At 43.6% G+C, this 19,846-nt stretch overlaps 1 protein-coding gene across 1 annotated transcript; it reads left to right on the top strand.

Moving 5' to 3' along the window:
* The first annotated feature begins 4,705 nt into the window (after positions 1 to 4,705).
* Positions 4,706 to 16,380, top strand: echs1 (enoyl CoA hydratase, short chain, 1, mitochondrial). The gene is made up of 8 exons (XM_084321750.1): positions 4,706 to 4,852; positions 6,347 to 6,544; positions 8,339 to 8,466; positions 9,650 to 9,749; positions 11,521 to 11,625; positions 12,033 to 12,152; positions 14,757 to 14,824; positions 15,397 to 16,380. The coding sequence occupies exons 1-8, from the start codon at positions 4,759 to 4,761 to the stop codon at positions 15,460 to 15,462; spliced, it is 879 nt and encodes a 292-aa protein (XP_084177876.1). The 5' UTR covers positions 4,706 to 4,758; the 3' UTR covers positions 15,463 to 16,380.
* The last annotated feature ends 3,466 nt before the right edge of the window (positions 16,381 to 19,846 follow it).

Below are 19,846 nucleotides of genomic sequence, written 5' to 3'. Positions count from 1 at the left end.
AACACTGCAAAAAAAGTCAGTACAAGGTACAATGTCAGCCTCCTCCAAGATCAGAACACCAGAGAGAAATTTAAAATCAGTCTCTCAAACCGGTTCCACCCCCTGAGCCAACTGGAAGAACATTAATCCATCGATGAACGTTGGCAGAACATGAAGAGGGCATGGACGGAGACATGTGAGGACACATGTGGGAGGAAGACAAGGCACCACAAGGAGTGGATGACAGGAGAAACACTACAGAAAATTCAGACTCGCAAACAAGCCAAAGACACTCTCAACAATAGTCGCACAAGAGCTGCAAAAGTAAAAGCACAACAAGACTACACCACGGCAGACAAGCGGGTAAAAAGGAGCATCAAGAACGACAAAAAACAATTCATCAACAACCTGGCAACTCAAGCAGAAGAAGCAGCAGCACAACACAACATGAAGGAACTCTACGACATCACAAGGAAACTGGCTAATAAACGCAAAACTCCGGACAGACCAATATTAGACAAAGAAGGAAAAACACTCACAAAGCAAGAGGCTCAGCTGAAGAGATGGGCAGAACATTTCAGAGACATACTGAACAGACCCAAACCGACAGCGCTAGCCAACATCCATCCAGCGGTACACTCCCTACCGGTCAATACCAACAAGCCCAATAAACAAGAAATAAAAAAAAACATTCAAAAACTGAAAAACAATAAAGCACCAGGACCTGACGGAATACCCCCAGAGGCCATAAAAGCAGACCCAGAAATGGCAACAACACTACTCCACAAACTCTTTGGACAGATCTGGGAAGAAGAAAAGGTGCCAAGCGACTGGGCAGAGGGATACCTGGTGAAGCTCCCCAAAAAAGGCAACCTGAAGGACTGTAACAACTACAGGGGCATCATGCTCACATCTGTGCCAGGGAAGATTTTGAGCAGGATCATCCTGGAAAGACTGTCCAAAGAAGTGGACAAAGAATTCCGAGAAGAACAAGCAGGTTTCCGACAGGACAGATCATGTACAGATCACATTGCCACCCTCCGCATTATCATAGAACAGACCCTGGAATGGAACACATCTCTCCACCTCACATTCATCGACTTCCACAAAGCATTCGACAGTCTAGACAGAGACACTATATGGAAACTCATGGCACATTACGGTATCCCAACAAAGTTCATAACCATCATCCAACAGCTGTACCTACAATCATCCTGCAGAGTAATACACAACGGCCAGCTCACAGACAGCTTTACAGTAGAGACAGGAGTCAGACAGGGCTGCCTACTGTCCCCTTTCCTCTTTCTTCTGGCAGTCGACTGGATCATGAAACAAACCACAGCCGTACAAAATCTGGGCATTCAGTGGACAATGTGGTCTCAATTAGAGGATTTAGACTTTGCCGACGACATAGTCCTCCTCTCACACACACAAACACAAATGCAGACCAAACTCACAAAAGTTGCCACAATTGCAGCTACCACAGGACTACACATCAATAAAGCAAAAACAAAGGAGATGAAGATGAACCACAATTTAGAAGAGGCCGTACAACTGGACGGAGAAGCACTGGACGAGGTGGACACCTTCACATACCTGGGAAGCATCGTGGGGAAGGACGGAGGTAGCGACAAAGACATCAAAGCAAGAATAGGGAAGGCAAGAACAGCATTTTTAATACTGAAGCAAACATGGAATACAAACCACATCTCCACAAAGACCAAACTCCGCATCTTCAACACCAATGTCAAATCAGTTCTATTATACGGAGCAGAAACATGGAGAACAACAAAAGCAACCTCAAACAAACTGCAAACCTTCATAAACAGATGTTTACGACACATCCTGGGAATCTACTGGCCAAACACCATCACAAACTAACAGCTCTGGCAAACCACTCAACAAGAACCACTTGAAACCCTAATCAAACGCAGGAAATGGGGCTGGATTGGACACACCCTGAGAAAACCATCCTCCAACACAACCAGGCAGGCAGAAACAGCTGGAGGAGGTCTGTCGAGGCGGATCTCAAGGAAGAAAGAACATCATGGAAGGAAGCAGAGAAAATCGCCCAACACCGAACCAGCTGGAGAGATTTCATGAATGACCTATGCTCCCCAAAGAGCAAAAGGGTTTAAGTCAAGTAAGTCAGCCCTGCTGGTCTCTGACAAGAACAAGTTACAGGTTGAAAAAACCCTCAGCTCGGAACTAGGCAGAATCTGCATATGGCTCGCTGATAACAAACTATCATTACACATGGGCAAAACAGAGTCCATTCTCTTCGGTTCAAATAACAAACTCAGCAAGACCGACGGCTTCTCAGTTACAGTGGGTGACAATATTGTAACAAGGAAAGATGAAATTACCTACCTGGGTTCCATCCTAGAGGCTAATCTCTCCTGTGACAAAATGGCATCCAATGTAATAAAAAAAGTCAACCAACGAACTCGATTCTTGTACCGGATCTCCTCTCTGGTAAACAAGAATACCCTGAAGACTCTGGCAGGAGCACTCATTCAGGGGTACTACGACTATGCTTGCACCTCATGGTACCAAAGCACCTCAAAGGCGCTAAAAACTCAATTACAAACATCTCAAAACAAACTGGTCAGACTACTGCTTGACCTTACTCCTAGAACCCACCTCACCCCTGCCCACTTTGACAACCTAGGATGGCTTAGAGTAGACGACAGAGTACAGCAACTTGCAATGGGCCTGGTCTACAAAATACACTACACGACCAAGGTACCCATGTACATGTCAAAATACTTCCCAAAGGTCAGTGAATACCACGATCACAACACCAGAGGGAGCTCCACAAATCATGTTAAACCCAGATTCGGCTCAAATAAGGGACTAAACACGTTTCGCAATTATGCCACATCAATGTGGAACGCCCTACCCAAAGCTGTAAAGGAATGTGGATCACTACCCACTTTCAAAACCTCTCTCAAGGGACACCTACGGGAGACTGCAATTCAACACTGGCCCCTGTAAATATCCTAACCCAACCCCCTCCAATGTACAGTCATTTACCTAGTATGGTTTTGTCAATAGTCCAATGTACAATTTTGTTTGTTTGTACAGTGTCTCCCCCCCCCCCTCAATGTACAGTTTTGCTTGTTTATACAGTGTGCCCCCCCCCCCCCCCCCCCCGCCCCAACCACCTCCAATGTAAATTACCCAGTATGGTTGTCAATATCCCAACATACCCAACCCCCCCCCACCCAACCTCCTCCAATGTACAGTTTCTACGTCAAATGTATATACTCCCTTTTCTTGACTCCTTCTGTATCACAAACAGTACTGTATTTGCAAATCTGGTATGTCATAAATGTATAGATGTAGCAGTACTGACTATCTGTATGTCATGTATGTCATATATGTCCTGATGAATTGAAAATGGGGGACCCTGATGTAAACAAGACGAAAGTCTTTCTCTGGTCTGCATCCCCTTAACAATTGTGTGTATTGAGCTGTACTGTATTGTACCCATTCTGCAATCTGTTAATAAAGTTTTCAATCAATCAATCAATCAACCAAAGCACCTCAAAGGCACTAAAAACCAAATTACAAACATCTCAAAACAAACTAGTCAGACTACTGCTTGACCTGACTCCTAGAATCCACCTCACCCCTGCCCACTTTGCCAACCTAGGATGGCTTAGAGTAGACGACAGAGTACAGCAACTTGCAATGGGCCTGGTCTACAAGATACACTACACGACCAAGGTACCCATGTACATGTCAAAATACTTCCCAAAGGTCAGTGAATACCACAATCACAACACCAGAGGGAGCTCCACAAATCATGTTAAACCCAGATTCGGCTCAAACAAGGGACTAAACACGTTTCGCAATTATGCCACATCAATGTGGAACGCCCTACCCAAAGCTGTAAAGGAATGTGAATCACTACCCACTTTCAAAAACACTCTCAAAGAACACCTACGGGAGACTGCAATTCGAAACTGGCCCCTACAAATGTCCTAACCCAGTTGTACAGTAAAGACCAAGTATGGCTTTGTCAGTATTCCAATGTACAGTGTACAGTGTCGTCGTCCCCCCTACCCAACCCCCCCCCCCCCCCCCCCCCCCCACCACCACCTCCAATGTACAGCCCCACCTACCCAACCTCCTCCAATGTACAGTTTCTATGTCAAATGTATATACACTCTTTTTCTGGACACTTTTTGTATCACAAACAGTACTGTATTTGCAAATCTGGTATGTCATAAATGTATAGATGTAGCAGTACTGTCTATCTGTATGTCGTGTGTGTCATATGATGAATTGAAAATGGGGGACCCTGATGTAAACAAGACGAAAGTCTTTCTCTGGTCTGCATCCCCTTAACAATTGTATGTATTGAGCTGTACTGTACTGTACCCATTCTGCAATCTGTTAATAAACTTTTCAATCAATCAATCAATCAATCAAAATGTTAAACCAGAGCTAGAAGTAGAAAGTTTAAACTCATATTTGCTCATATACTCCACACGCATGCGCAGTAGTGCACCGCATGGTACAAGCCCTGACGCCCCGCCCACGTACAGCAACGCACAATACAAGCCCCGAAGCCCCGCCCAGACATTGGGCTATGCGGCTCTGCAGAAATCATGGAGAAAATCGGCGCACACTCCTCGAATCCAGCAGGTGGCGGCAATGTGCATTTAACGTCGCCAACCTCTAGAAATCACCGAAGAAGAAGTGTGCTTCCTCTTTGGTGAGTTCATTGTCAACAACAACTTCGTCCTCTCTGCAGTCATCATCATCATCATGGCCTCATTCTGCAGAACCGCTGCTGCCCTGCTCTTGAAGCCAGCTAGAGCAGTCCCAGCTACTGTCTCTGCTGCACGCCAGTACTCTTCGGGTACGTGTTTAATACATATTTTCCGATATTTACGTAGCTGCGTCATTCAAGGTACGACGCATGTGATTCATACCAATTAGCAGGCCGGCTGTCAGCTGCACGTGAAACTCTCTGTTGAATGAATGAATGAAAACTTTATTTAACAGATTGCAGAATGGGTACAATACAGTACGGCTCAATACACACAATTGTTAAGGGGATACAGACCAGCGAAAGACGTTTGTCTTTGTGTTGTGTGTAACCACGCAGATTGTGACAGTTTGGTGATACTAATATCTGTATTGGCTTATTTGGACAACCACAGCCAAAATGCAGGCTGCATGCAATCGCCTACTATCTTTACAAATAGCAAACTTAGTAGTATTCTAAACGTTGGCCTCTGATGTATCAAGGGCACATTCCTTGGCTTTGACACCAGTTGACAAAGAGTTGCTCCACCTTGTTGAATAATTAACCAAAACTGGCCAATGCATTCCCTCACCTTGTGTCAAAGTATGTAGGATCATAACTAAGATAGGTCAGTTGCTTACACCACTGTATGGTGGTCCATGTAGTCATTCGTCTACATTTATCTGCACACTGCTAAGAAGTGGGACAAGGGTGACTGATGGCAGTGTTGTGTGTTGCAGCAAAGGGGCGTCAGCCTTGTGATTTGCCTGCTTGCAGGAGGGACCAATCAGCGTAGGGATGCAGTGAGATCACTTCTTCACTGACCAATTCCACATACTAAAAGTATTGTCAGATGCAGAATACTGATCCATTGCATTGCATTGACCAATGCTATTTAAATGACTTACTAAACAATATTGACTAACTATTTTGGGACAAATTACATAAGATAGGATAGGATCCAATCTGTGAAAAGGCAGAAAAGCATGTCACTTTGCTTTGGTTTCGAACATGGTAGACCTATACTGTATACGATTACGTGATGTTCAGTATTGGACTTATAGAACAAATAGATCACTGCAAAAGTCACACCATGAACATTTTAATGTTTTTCAATAATGACATAATACATTTTTATAGAATTTATTATTATAGAATTATTATTAATTAAAAATAATATATAAAAAAATATTGAATAAAGAGTAATGACACAAAAATGATCATTCCTGTGGCGACAGTGGCTCAGGAGGTAGAGCGGTCGTCTGGTAATCTGAAGGTTCCCGGTTTGATTCCGGCTCCTCCAGGCAGCGTGTCGAAGTGTCCTTGAGCCAGACACTTAAGCTAAGACCACTAACTGCTCCCGATGAGCAGGTCGGCGCACCTTGCATCGTCGCCTCCGCTGTCAGTGTGTGAAGGTGTGAGTGAACGGGTGAATGTGAGGCACAAGTTGTAAAGTGCTTTGGATAAAAGCTGTTATAAAAATGTAGATAATTTACCATTTAATATTGTTTAAAAAAAAAAAAAAAAATGACTATAAAGTGACAGCAACTATCCTCTATCCATAAGCAGTGGTTCATCTCACCGCTCTGTGTTCTGTCCATCCAGGTGTCCAGTATGAATACATTGTGGTGGAGAAGCGCGGAGAGAAGCAGGATGTTGGTTTCATTCAGCTCAACAGGCCCAAGGCTCTCAACGCTTTATGCGACGGCCTGATGGTGGAGCTGGGACTCGCTCTGGACGCCTTCGAAGCCGACACAGAAGTGGGAGCCATCGTCCTCACCGGCAGTGACAGAGCCTTTGCCGGTTTGATTGATTGATTGAAAACGTTATTAACAGATTGCAGAATGGGTACAATACAGTACGGCTCAATACACACAATTGTTAAGGGGATGCAGACCAGAGAAAGACTTTTGTCTTGTTTACATCAGGGTCCCCCATTTTCAATTCATAGTGGTACACTCTGTTAGCTCCGTAGGACCGTAGCTAATCCACTCCTAGACTACCGATAGCAGTACCGAGAACATCGGAGCTTATCACTACTTTTTTCTAATTTAGTACCAGTTCCCGTTTAGAACCGGGTTTCGGGGGCATCCCTAGTCATGGGGAATTATCATATGTAATATATCAACATATTACTATTCGATAGTCACTGGGAACTATTCAAATACTAATCGAAAATTGCCCCAGCAAGCGAGCTAGCTGGCTGCTGTCATTGCTAACGGCTAATACTAGCGGACCAGGCTAGCGTATTTCCGGGAACAAAAGCATTCATTCTGAACGTTACATCACTGACGCTTGAAATGTGTGAACTTAGTGAAACAACATGGCAAACATACAAAACGTTGCTTCTGTGTAACATCTCCAGTCTCTTTCTTTCCTGTTCTCCCAGCTGTTAACAGACTGTTATGCTACCTGGCTGCGTGTATATTTTCCCTAACGGCACTTATTCTACCGTTAGTGCGGTAGTTGTTGCCACGGTATTGGGTCTTTGGATGATTACTTCATTGGCGGGGAAGAAGAACACTGATAGCGGTGTGTGGACCGCCCCGCGAGCCCCTTGCCACCGCCCCGCGAGCCCCTTGCCACCGCCCCGCGAGCCCCAGGCCATCGTCCTGCGAGCCTTGTTTCCCGTGCGCCTAAACTTCTACCTGGTCCCGTGGGGCTCGCCGGGCGGTGGTCTGGGGCTCGCCGGGTGGTGGTCTGGGGCTCGCCGGGTGGTGGTCTGGGGCTTGCGGGACGGTCGTCTGGGGCTCGCGGGACGGTCCACACACCGCTATCAGTGTTCTTCTTCCCCGCCAATGAAGTAATCACCCAAAGACCCAATACCGTGGCAACAACTACCGCACTACCGGTAGAATAAGTGCAGAGAACCGTGGGAAGTGATGCAAACTGTCTTGTCGTGTTTTGAACATTTATGTTGTGTTGATGGAATCACGTTAATATAGAGAGATGAAAACAATACGTTATTTCGATTGATATGAATTGGATAATGCTGGCTGTAGGCTGTTAGCAGAACTAGCGTAACGCGCTGTTTGGGCGTAGAGTCAGTGGCCAATCAGATCGTGCAAACCGAACGCGGAAGTGCAACTCTGTTAGGGAAAATATACATGCTACCTGGCTAGCGAGATGTACCCAGCATGCCGTTCAGCGGTGTAACAGTTAATAGGGTCCCATCTCAATACACTACACAGTGTAGTTCCTGGTAAACATGGGAAAATATATTCTTTAAGACAAAACGATATTCACATAAACTATTCAATTTGTTTTTATATATCTTAACGAATATTCGAAAATCGATGTCCATCCCTAATCAATAGCATGTCCTGAACAAAGTAGCCCTATTAATGTTATATGTTTAACCTTTATTTACCATGGAGGCGTCTAAATGCACTTGCCAGAACATAACATAGCAGTACAGGTTGGCCACTAAGTAGCTCCACTGGAGCAGTTAAGACGTTAAGTGCCTTGCTCACGGGCACCTCGATGATATTTGCTGAAGAAGGGGGAATACGGTAGTATTACTCTCAGATGTTCCCAGCCAGTGCCGGAGATTCTAACCAGCTCCTCTAACCTTTACATGCCATCCTTGTGTTTCAGCGGGGGCTGACATCAAGGAGATGCAGAATCGAACCTTCCAGGAGTGTTATGGAGGGAACTTCCTGGCCCACTGGAACAGAGTGTCCACAGTGAGGAAGCCTGTGATCGCTGCTGTCAATGGATTTGCTGTGAGTATCTCGCATCCAGTCGCATGACTCTTTTCACTACCACATTACAAAGGGTTAATGCTTTCACTAACTCACTACAAAGGGTTAACGTTTTCACTACCACACTACATAAGATTAACTCTTTCACTACAGCAGGTTAACCCTTTCACTACGGGCGGCCGGGTAGCGCAGCGGACTAAGTGTCTGTCTACCACCGCAGAGACAGTGGGATCGAATCCAGCTGCGGTACCTCCGGCTTGGTCGGCCGTCCATACTGGCAATTGGCAGTGTCAGCGGGTGGGAAAGCCAGTGGGGTGGGTCCTGGTCGTTGTAAACAGCGACTCCTACAGTTTGGTCGGGGCGCCTGCACAGCGAGGGAAGGATCTGGGAGAGGTAGTGTGATCCTTCCACACGTTACACTCCCCCAGTGAGTCCGCGCTGCCAGGTGAAAAGAAGCGGTGGGCTGGCTACACGTGTGTCGGAGAAAGCATGTGATAGTCTCAGTAGGGGATAGAGTGCGCAACGACCAGGAAGGGGATTGGGAATTGGCATAACGACTAACATTGGGATGGGAGAAAAATGGAAAAAGGAGGGGGAAAAAAGATAATAATAAATAAAAAAAAAAACGTTCACTACCACACTACAGAAGGTTAACTCTTTCACTACCACACTACAGAAGGTTGACCCTTTCACTACCACACTACAGAAGGTTAACCCAGCTCTACGTTTGGACACACACAAGAGGCTGTGGAGATCTGTTGGCTGCAGAGCTTCTCTATGTAGGCTACGAGCACCTAGTTGGCAAGAGTTTCATAAAGCTGCTGTGATGTCACGTCAGGAAGTCCACAATGCAATGCTCTTCCGTGGTCAGAGGCAGCCGGCAGTAATGTGGATACCTTCTAGCCATTACGTGTCTTGGTAACACTATACCACTGCCCCAGCCTCTCAATAGTTTGAGCATGGACCACATATATTTATGTTTTATTAGCATCTCCATTAGCTGTCAAATTAATGACCGCCAGTCTTCCTGGGGTCCTGACAAGGAAATAATATAACAGAATACAAATACCGAATGTAATTAGTAATACAATTAAAATAAGAAATATGAATATGGTAAATTGGGACGGTCTCTGAGAACGAATCTCCCAGGTCGTTCTATAGGACTCTTGTATTTTGTCTAATCATCTGTGTTCTGCTGTCGTAGCTGGGAGGAGGCTGTGAACTGGCCATGATGTGTGACATCATCTATGCGGGAGAAAAGGCTCAGTTCGGCCAACCAGAGATCCTGCTGGGAACCATTCCTGGTGAGACCTTTTTTTGTATTTTCTATCACCCTCCATTTGAAAGAGGAATACAAAACAATTTTCTATGAGAACCCAATCTTTTTTACATTGTCATCAGGACATCACATGTTCACGAGTCGTATTGTAGCATTCTGGTTTTGAGAGAGCGTTGTTCATGTTCAGGGTGGGGTATTAAAAAGTATTTAAATTCATAATTCTCATGGCGGCTACGTGGTGCAGTGGGCAAGGCGCTCACCACGAATACTGGAGGCTGGGCTCAAACAGATCATCTCCCTGTTCGAGCCCAGCGCTCCACATTGCTTTCAGTTTAGCTGGTCGTCCGCACTAATACACATTGGCAGTATTAGGGGGAGGGAAACTGATGGGTGGGGATCGGGCGTTGTGGACAGCGACTCCTACAGGTCGGTTGGTGTGCCTGCGCAGTAGAATCAGGAAGCGACGGGGGCGGGGCCCCTCCAAAGCCCAGACCCCCGACGCTGAAAGATCGAGCCGCACAGGTGGAAAGATGCGACTGCTGTTACCTCGAGTATCGGAGGGGACTCGTGCTATGTATGACTTAGTCCACATTGCAGCCGGCTTGTGGGAGGCAAGAAACGGCGTTCAAAGACAGGGGAGGGTTGAATTGGACGATACAAAATTGGGATGGGAGAAAAAGTGGATAAAAGAAAAATTCTCAATGTAAGGGCCCGCATCCACCAATCTCACAAAAACACTGGCAGTGCGCCGGCAGCGCTGGCATGAAGCGCATCTTGTAGATGACCGAAAGAAATCTACAGCCATCCTTTTATCGTTTTTTCCTGCCGCTATTTTGCACATATTATAGCATATTTTAATAACTTTATTGTATATTAATTATATATATAGTTATTGCCTGACACCACAGTTCGCCCTTTGCTTTTTATTAGCTTTTTAGTAGTGTATTCGTGTAGTTATTATTATTAGTGTATTTGTGTTTTGTCGCGAATCTCAATGGCCCGTCTACTGTGGGTAGACAGCCAAGACAGGCAGGCAGCTCCGGTGTCAGGTTACAAACAGAGTGGTAGATATGAATGGCTGTGATTGGTTGTCTGAAAATGAGCTCAGCGCATCGCTCTGAAAGTTCAGAAAGTTTCAACTTTCGGCCGCACAAAAAAGCTGAAAAAAGAAGCCGACTGCAGCACATTTCCTATAGGCGGCGCATGCGGCCGCATACGCTCTCTCCCCATTGGGATACATTGAAAAAAGACGCGTGCGGTCATAAATATGAGGCAGGTGGATCCGCGCCCTAAGGTATTAAAGTCTTACATTTAATTTGCACAGGTATAAGAAATAGTGGGGGGAAGCCCGGCTGTCGGGAGATGAAATAATATAAAATGTATGAAATGGTTTTTGTATTCCAAGTCGTTGTTTTTTGCGGGCTTATCAGGAGATTGGTGCGTCTGGCGAGAGCTTGAGAATTTAAATTGTCTAACAAGTGCAGCCGCCAGTTCAGTGTTGCTATGTTTTTTTTAATTTTTTTGCTAGTATGGTCATGAAATTGTGGTGCAAAGTCATAAATTGAACTAGTTGAAACCTGCAGATACCCTGCACACACATTTGTATTCGACTATCCTAGACCATGGAAATAACATGTGAACATTTTATTAAACTGTTCTTTCAACTTAATTGTGTTTTTTGGTTGCATCAGTGTGGTGTGTTTAGGATAAGCTATTGCCCTGACAGCTGTCTGTCTGTCTGCCTGTCTGTCTGTCTGCCTGTCTGCCTATCTGTCTATCTGTCTGTCTGTCTGCAGGAGCGGGTGGCACTCAGCGGCTGACCCGTGCCGTAGGGAAGTCTCTGGCCATGGAGATGGTGCTGACGGGAGACAAAATTAATGCACAGGAGGCCAAGCAGTCGGGTAAGAAGGAAAACATAATCTGTCCAAAACACCATCGTTTTACTTGTATTGTGTGGTCAACTGAGTAAAAGATATACATTCAACAGGTTTTTATACCAGACAGTGTTGGTCTTGACACTTTTGTTGTGATTGATTGATTGAAAACTTTATTAACACATTGCAGAATGTGTACATTACAGTACGGCTCAATACAAACAACTGCTAAGAGGATGCAGATTTTCGTTTTTTGTTTACATAAGGGTCCGCCGTTTTCAATTCATCAAGACATTTATGACATACAGTACTGTTTAATTAAGAAAAAGATATCATAAAAAAATATATATATACGAAGGGGAAGAAACTGTACATTGGGGGGGGGGATAACTGCACTGCACTGCTTCTCTAATCAACTCTGTTGTGTTTCTCAGGCCTGGTGAGTAAAATATGTCCGGTGGACCAACTGGTATCAGAAGCCATTAAATGTGGGGAGAAGATTGCTGGCAATTCTAAGCTGGTCTCAGCCATGGCTAAAGAGGCGGTCAATGCCGGTACGTGGATTTTGAAACTTGAATTCACCTAGTAGCAAAAGACCGTGTTAGAAAGTATAAACAAAATTTTTTTTTTTAAATGTATTATGTCAATATATGTTCAGAACTTTAAAGTCTACTGTATTATCGCTAGTGGCCACATGGGATTGAGATGAATGATTAATGAATTAGTTTGCTATGGGTTCCTCTGATAATGGTGTCTGTGTGGTTGATAATGGTGTCTTGTGTGGTTAGTGGATAATGGTGTCTTGTAGGGATGGGTACCGAATTCGGTACTTTTGAGGCACCGAACCGAAACACGTCGGTACTACCGAGTATCGAATCAAGTGAGAAACCAAAAAATAAAATAAAAAAAAAACTTTTATTATTTTCTTTTTTTACCTTTTTCTTTTCATGTCAACGTTCACACGCACAATATATGCTTACCTAGGATTTGACTTGATTCAACAACAAAGCAGTAGGAGCAATGACAAGCCGAAAACTGTTGAGTTATTTGAAGTTTGGATTTTTTTTTTACGACTGAGGTAGGTAAATTAAATTTCTTGAGACTAAAGTACCGAAAAAAGGTACCGTTGGGTACCGGTATCGATTCACAGGTACCGGTACCGGTATCGGTTCAAATGTGAAAGGTACCCATCCCTAGTGTCTTGTGTGGTTGATAATGGTGTCTTGTATGTGGTTGATAATGGTGTCTTGTGTGGTTGATAATGGTGTCTTGTGTGGTTGAGAATGGTGTCTTGTGTGGTTGAGAATGGTGTCTTGTATGTGGTTGATAATGGTGTCTTGTGTGGTTGATAATGGTGTCTTGTGTGGTTGATAATGGTGTCTTGTATGTGGTTGATAATGGTGTCTTCATGTCTTGTATGTGGTTGATAATGGTGTCTTCATGTCTTGTATGTGGTTGATAATGGTGTCTTCATGTCTTGTATGTGGTTGATAATGGTGTCTTGTGTGGTTGATAACGGTGTCGTCTTGTATGTGGTTGATAACGGTGTCTTGTTGTATGTGGTTGATAATGGTGTCTTGTATGGATGCCCCGATCGATCGGCCACCGATCGTTATCGGCCGATAATCAGTATAAATATGCGATCGGTGATCGGTGATAATGCTTTATTTTCACCGATCGTCAAACCCGATCTCACTCGCTGTCGCTGAGTTCTGTCTCAGACACCGGTGGTGCGGCGTCTGCTCATTCCTCCAGCCCCTCCCGTACGCATGTAAACACGGGTCTAGTCTAGTGAGACACAGGAGGACGGCGTCTCCTTGAGCTAACGTTAGCTTAGCTACCGTTACAAAATGACCCAGTCAACTATTCACTTTTAGTTTAATACATGATGAGGCATTGTCTAACCGAACGGTATCTAGCCGGCCAGCTACCGATAGCTCCTGACATCAACAAACGCTCCAGCAAGTATAGTAGGTATGTATGATACCTGTTAGCTGTTAGCTCACGTTAGCGCAAGTTAGTTCACTGTTAAAAACTAATGTCCCATTGAACTAAATAATTCACTGAGGCGTTGTATTAACGTTATATATCCGGCTAGCAGTAGCTACAGATAGCTCCTGATATCAATGTCTTATAACACTGATTCGATGCGTATTCGAGCTGAGGGCTTGCTGAGCACAGTTAAGTAACGTTATACCAATAGGGTCCAGGTGCAGCGCCGGAGAATCCTGGCCGTAGCTCGAGGCTACTCGAGTATAGGTCCAGCTGCAGCTCTGGAGAATCCTGGCCGTAGCTGGAGGCTACTAGAGTACACACAGACAGTGGAGCTTGTTGCGTGGTGGCGATGTCTCGCAGATAATACAAGTACAAGTCTAATTATATAATATATATATTTTATTTAAAAAAAAAATTATATAAAAATGTTTAATTTCTTTTAATCAAAAACGATCGGTATCGGATCGGTATCGGCCGATATGGCTCACGACGATCGGTGATCGGTATCGGTGGCAAAAAACGTGATCGGGGCATCCCTAATGGTGTCTTGTGTGGTTGATAATGGTGTTTTGTGTGGTTGATAATGGTGTCTTGTGTGGTTGATAATGGTGTCTTGTGTGGTTGATAATGGTGTCTTGTGTGGTTGATAATGGTGTCTTGTATGTGGTTGATAATGGTGTCTTCATGTCTTGTATGTGGTGGATAATGATGTTTTGTGTGGTTGATAATAGTGTCTTGTGTGGTTGATAATGGTGTCTTGTGTGTGGTTGATAATGGTGTCTTGTGTGTGGTTGATAATGGTGTCTTGTGTGTGGTTGATAATGGTGTCTTGTGTGGTTGATAATGGTGTCTTGTGTGGTTGATAACGGTGTCTTGTGTGGTTGATAACGGTGTCTTGTATGTGGTTGATAATGGTGTCTTGTGTGGTTGATAATGGTGTCTTGTGTGGTTGATAATGGTGTCTTGTGTGGTTGATAATGGTGTCTTGTGTGTGGTTGATAATGGTGTCTTGTGTGTGGTTGATAATGGTGTCTTGTGTGTGGTTGATAATGGTGTCTTGTGTGTGGTTGATAACGGTGTCTTGTATGTTGTTGATAATGGTGTCTTGTGTGGTTGATAATGGTGTCTTGTGTGGTTGATAATGGTGTCTTGTGTGGTTGCAGCCTATGAACTGACCCTGGCTGAGGGCAACCGGTTGGAGAAGCGGCTATTCCACTCTACCTTTGCCACGGTTAGTACGAATGTGCATGTGTTTCGGTGTGTGTTTTTGTGTGTATCGCTGCCGTCGTTTTATGTAGGATGCAAAGCTATGTTTTGGAGACTTGTTTAGATTTTGCAAGCAACATAGTTGCCTATACTGTATGTACCAACCTCAATTAAGCATGTATTGCTGTATTGCTGACACTGTACATATTAATAATACAACTGTGCATACTACTGATTAGCACTATTATTACTCTGTAGTACTCATTTATATATGTTATACCCAGTTTCACCTGTACATTGTATATTACTATTGCAATTGACATTATTTGCACTCTGGTGGGATGCCAAACTTATTTTCATTGTACTAATTTATAATGTGTAGGTAGGTCCCTTGCCTAGTTTCAAATTCATGTGGCCATATTTAAATCATTCAAGTGTGTGAGTTTCAATAAATTGTATTTCTAAGTCATTTTCAAGTGAAAATATGGTGTGGGGGGGGGGGGGGGGGTTAATGAGGGAGCCCACGAGAATGTTGGAAACCGTCTTAACTGGAAGAACATTCTGAGCCTGGTGTTGTTGTGTGTTCTTCCCCTGCAGGAGGACCGTAAGGAAGGAATGACCGCATTTATAGAAAAGCGAAAGGCCAGCTTCCAAGACAAGTAGAGAGGAAGTGACTAGAGAACGGGCATTAAGAGGCATTATTAAGAGAAGGAAAAGCACTGAGTTCCTGAGTTCCTGTCATCGATGGGCGTCTCCAAATCTGAACATCTGTTTCTGTGTCACCACCATCGCTCAGATGCAAATAACCAACAATGTGCCAGTGGAAGATTTTAACTAAGCGAACGTAGGATTTGGCACCAAGTGAGTGCGTAACAGTTTAACCCTTTCACTGCGACAATACAGAAGGTTTCACTGCCACACGACAAAGGGTTAACCCTTTCACTACCACACCGTCTGTAGTGTGGTAGTGAAAGGTTAACATTCTGTAGTGAAAGGGTTAACGCCTTATCGGCGTTGGGCCCTGTCGCCGTTATGCATAGTATCCTGATCGAATGCTGTCTTCGTGCTGCAGTTTTGTGTGTTTGTATGTGAAATACTGTACTATTTGAAGCCTTCAGACGAAGAACCATATGAATCTGTTGTCGAATTTTTCCAACCAGCCGAACTCTAAGCTGTACGGCTCATCCATATCAGTAAGGATACCAGAAGTGAAGTAAGCTCTGCTTTCTTTAACTATGAATGCAGAGAAGAACACTCTGTCTTCAAAATGGGAGCTTTGAAAATGTCTGTCCTCCTCAGAATTAAATCCTTGAGTTCTTCAAGTAATTGTTACATCGTCCTTCGGATTTTCATATATCTGGATTCCCTGTGACGTGTGGAATTATAATGCTGGAAATGGCAATGACCCTGTGGTTCTTCTTGAGCGTTCAAGTCATGGTCAAAGGTACAACTGGAGGTATCGGCCCTGATGACTATTACTGACCTTGCCTTTTATTTTCACTATTCAACTGATATCTACATTTTGTAGAAAGACACTTTTTCCCTGCTGTATATTTTGCTAAATAAAGATATATCTTTGTATGTTTTGAGCATTTTTAGTGTAGGAAAGGTTATTGCTAATGGTTAGGGAAGGGTATTATAAATTATTCAATACTGGTTAAAATACTGTAAGATATTCCTTTATTGATCCCCTTTGGGGGAAATTCGGGGGCCATAGCAGCATGGGGGAGGGGAGGTACAGGTGTGGGCAGGGTAATAGTAGAAAGACGTAGGCAAAGTTAGATCTGAATATAGAAATATGAGAAATAAGCTGTAAACAAAGGTGCAGAGGAGGGTGTGTATTATATATACATTACAATAAATATAGGCAATAAATCATTTGAATCTGAATATATACAATGAGTAAACAGTATACACAAGGTAGAAGTCTTTATTTGTCATCAGATTAACACATGCGATGTGCCGACCCACAGGAACACACACACGCATGCACTGAGTCGCTGACGAAATGTTCTCTGCACCTCCCATCCCATCGTCCTATCCCCCCCAAGGGCAGCCGGGAGCTGACAAGGGCTGCAGCGTGCCCCATGCCCGGGCACCAATCCAAGTGCTCCTGTCCGTATTCGTTAGGGACGCGACAGTGTTGGCGATCTGTTGTGCATGTTTTTCCATTGGGTTTATCTTATCGGAAGGGGAAACCCTTGCGAGCACGGGGGGAACATCAGACTCCACACAGAAAGGCCCGACAGATACCCCACCTGGGTAACTGGCAACACAGAAACCTGGTCCCAAAGCGGAAATCGAACCCAGGACCTTCTGTAAGGCGAAGAACAGTTGCGAAATATATCAACAAAAACATAATCATGTGTCTTATTACTGGATCTTGTCACAGTAGTATCATGCTTTTCCAGTGTTTTACAGCACAGAAATTAGGCATTTTCTTTTAAAAGTGAAAGAAAGAGCTACACAAACATTCTGTGTCTCTTATTGATTTCCTCAATAAAAAGCAACTTGGAAAATAACTTGAGATTTCACTGGGGAAATCCTGCATTTCGAAGCTTCTTTTATACTTGTGCTTTCTCTTTTTCAAGACAAACGTCTTTCTCTGGTCTGCATCCCCTTGTACCCATTCTGCAATCTGTTAAATAAAGTTTTCATTCATTCATTCATTCATTCATTCATTCATTCACTTAAAATAAATAAAAGCATATAACATAATGATAAAAAAAAAACAGACACTATAGGCTAAGCATCTCAGGGCTGATTTTAGGGCTAATTAAGTCTGCTCAAATGAAGCCAGTCGTCCGGGTAGGGTCCAGGTCGCCACCAGAAAAATTAGGAATAGTTTCATTTAACTATTTAATAATTCACTAGAGCCCGATGAGAAAAGTATGTGAGTGTGACTACTCGCAGGTTTCACTCTGTCTAATGTTATCTCACAAGTCATCACCACCTACAGTAGCCTAGACAGTTATACAATTATAAAACTCCGCGGTCCCTCACAAGATCGAATTGAATCGGCTCTGCGGCCGCGTGTGGGTCCATAATAACCTCGTTCCCAGCTTTATCTCGAGAGATAAAGGTCCATAATGAAAAAGGTTGAGATCTATACCACTAGATGGGGCTAGTACGCTACACACACGCGCACGAACACACTATTTGGTTAAACGAACTCAATCAATCTCCGATGCTCGTGAGAGGAGAAGGTCTGAATGAATGAATGAAAACTTTATTTAACAGATTGCAGAATGGGTACAAATTACAATACAGTAGGCTCAATACACACAATTGTTAAGGGAATTCAGACCAGAGAAAGACGTTTGTCTTGTTTACGTCCCCCATTTTCAATTAAGTCATTGTGATTCTTTTATTAGCCTATAGGCATGTTTCTATAAAGACTATACTAACTCTTATGGGTTTATATTAAGGATCCCACTTCTGAGAAAGAATGGGGACATCCGCCTTGTTCTTATGTACTTAAGACTCCAAATACAGGTTGATTTGACCCATATTTGTCCCCAATATTACAAACATAACATCAGCTATATGAACGTCAACTTTTTATATTTAAATTCATGCTGTCAAATAATCAAACTATATCTATCTAATCAAACTAACTACTAGTCTTTCAAACTATCGAAACTTTTTTTGTATTAATCAATTATACAAAGCAATATAATTATTATAATATAATAATGTAATAATAATGATTATTATTATCATATTATTATTATTATTATTATTATTATTATTATTATTATTATTATTATTATTATTATTATTATTATTATTATTATTATTATTATTATTATTATTATTATTAGTCTAAACTAAACTAATAGGCTGCTCTTCGTCAAACATCTTTCTCTTTTTGTGCCTGATTCATGACGACCAAGTGGTCTTATCTTGCAGAAGACTAAAACTTAATTAATTCAGGGGTTAACGGCCATTCCGAAATAAGCCTGTAATTTTCTGATATTTCCCCCCGTGTTTAATTATAATGAGCGACGTGCAAATAATATCCATCTTGTATGTTTGTCTCATAAATAATGCTTTCATTTTATCTCAGATATATTTGATAAACAATGAGGCCATTAAGAGTGCGGTGCGCAGCGGGCCATTCCACTTCAAACGTGACGAAAGCAACCAGAACAAACTTGGTTATGGGGACGTGCTTTTGCCACTCAAATCATTTGAAGGTGCCCCTCTTTTTCCGCCCTCTGACGGGACGGGACGTCTTCGTGTGAAGAAATCCCTGAGATCAGAGGGAGAAAAAAGACCTTCAAATGATTTGAGTATCTCCAACGAGGCCATGGCCTAATTGATTTTTATTTTCATTCAGTGTCCCCCCGGAGCTCGCTTTCTTGTCAGCCCCCTGGAACAAAACTTCTAAGAGGGGAGGGGGAAAAACTCGTCTCCTCACTCTGTGGGGAAGCACACAAGTCTGCCGAGATGGCCGAAAAGAGGCTCCGCTTTGAGGCTACCAAAAGGTCAAAATAATAAATGTAGACCCAATTGAGGCTCTCCACGCAGACAAAGGGGGCAAAACGTTACATTTTGGCAGCGCAGACCCTCATAGCGTGATAAACTCATTTAAAGAAGCCGAACTAAAGAGAGAGCAGCGTGAGTCCGTCGAGGGAGAAAAGGGGTCTTTCAGGCCGACAGACAGGCCTGGCTCCTCGAAGGGCCCTTTCTTCTTTCTGCTCTTCACTCTCCGGCCGTCTCACGCTCCTCTCCCATATTCCCTATCCTCTTCCAGCTGCGCGGCTCCACGCACGCACTCTAGTCTCACTCACACACACACACGCACACACACACACACCTACACGCTCACACACTGACTCTCTCTCCACACACACACACACACACACACACACACACACACACACACACACACACACACACACACACACACACACACACACACACACACACACACTCTCACACACACGCACACACACTCTCTCTCTCACACACACGCACACACAAAGCAAATAATTTCCAACAACTTGATCGCCTATAGAGAAAAAGGGGACTTGAACTTATA

Source organism: Notolepis coatsorum, assembly GCF_963971535.1.
Source record: "Notolepis coatsorum genome assembly, chromosome: 9".
NCBI lineage: Eukaryota > Metazoa > Chordata > Actinopteri > Aulopiformes > Paralepididae > Notolepis > Notolepis coatsorum.
Note: the sequence above shows the minus strand (reverse complement) of the source record. Positions and strands in the feature narration are given on the sequence as shown.

What these genes read in the sequence shown, in the direction of transcription:
- echs1 (XM_084321750.1), top strand. Translation starts at nt 4,759, where the DNA reads ATGGCCTCATTCTGCAGAACCGCTGCTGCCCTGCTCTTGAAGCCAGCT. An exon ending in ACAGGAGGCCAAGCAGTCGG is followed by an intron (nt 11,626 to 12,032) that starts GTAAGAAGGAAA and finishes TGTGTTTCTCAG; the next exon opens with GCCTGGTGAGTAAAATATGT. An exon ending in TCCACTCTACCTTTGCCACG is followed by an intron (nt 14,825 to 15,396) that starts GTTAGTACGAAT and finishes CTTCCCCTGCAG; the next exon opens with GAGGACCGTAAGGAAGGAAT.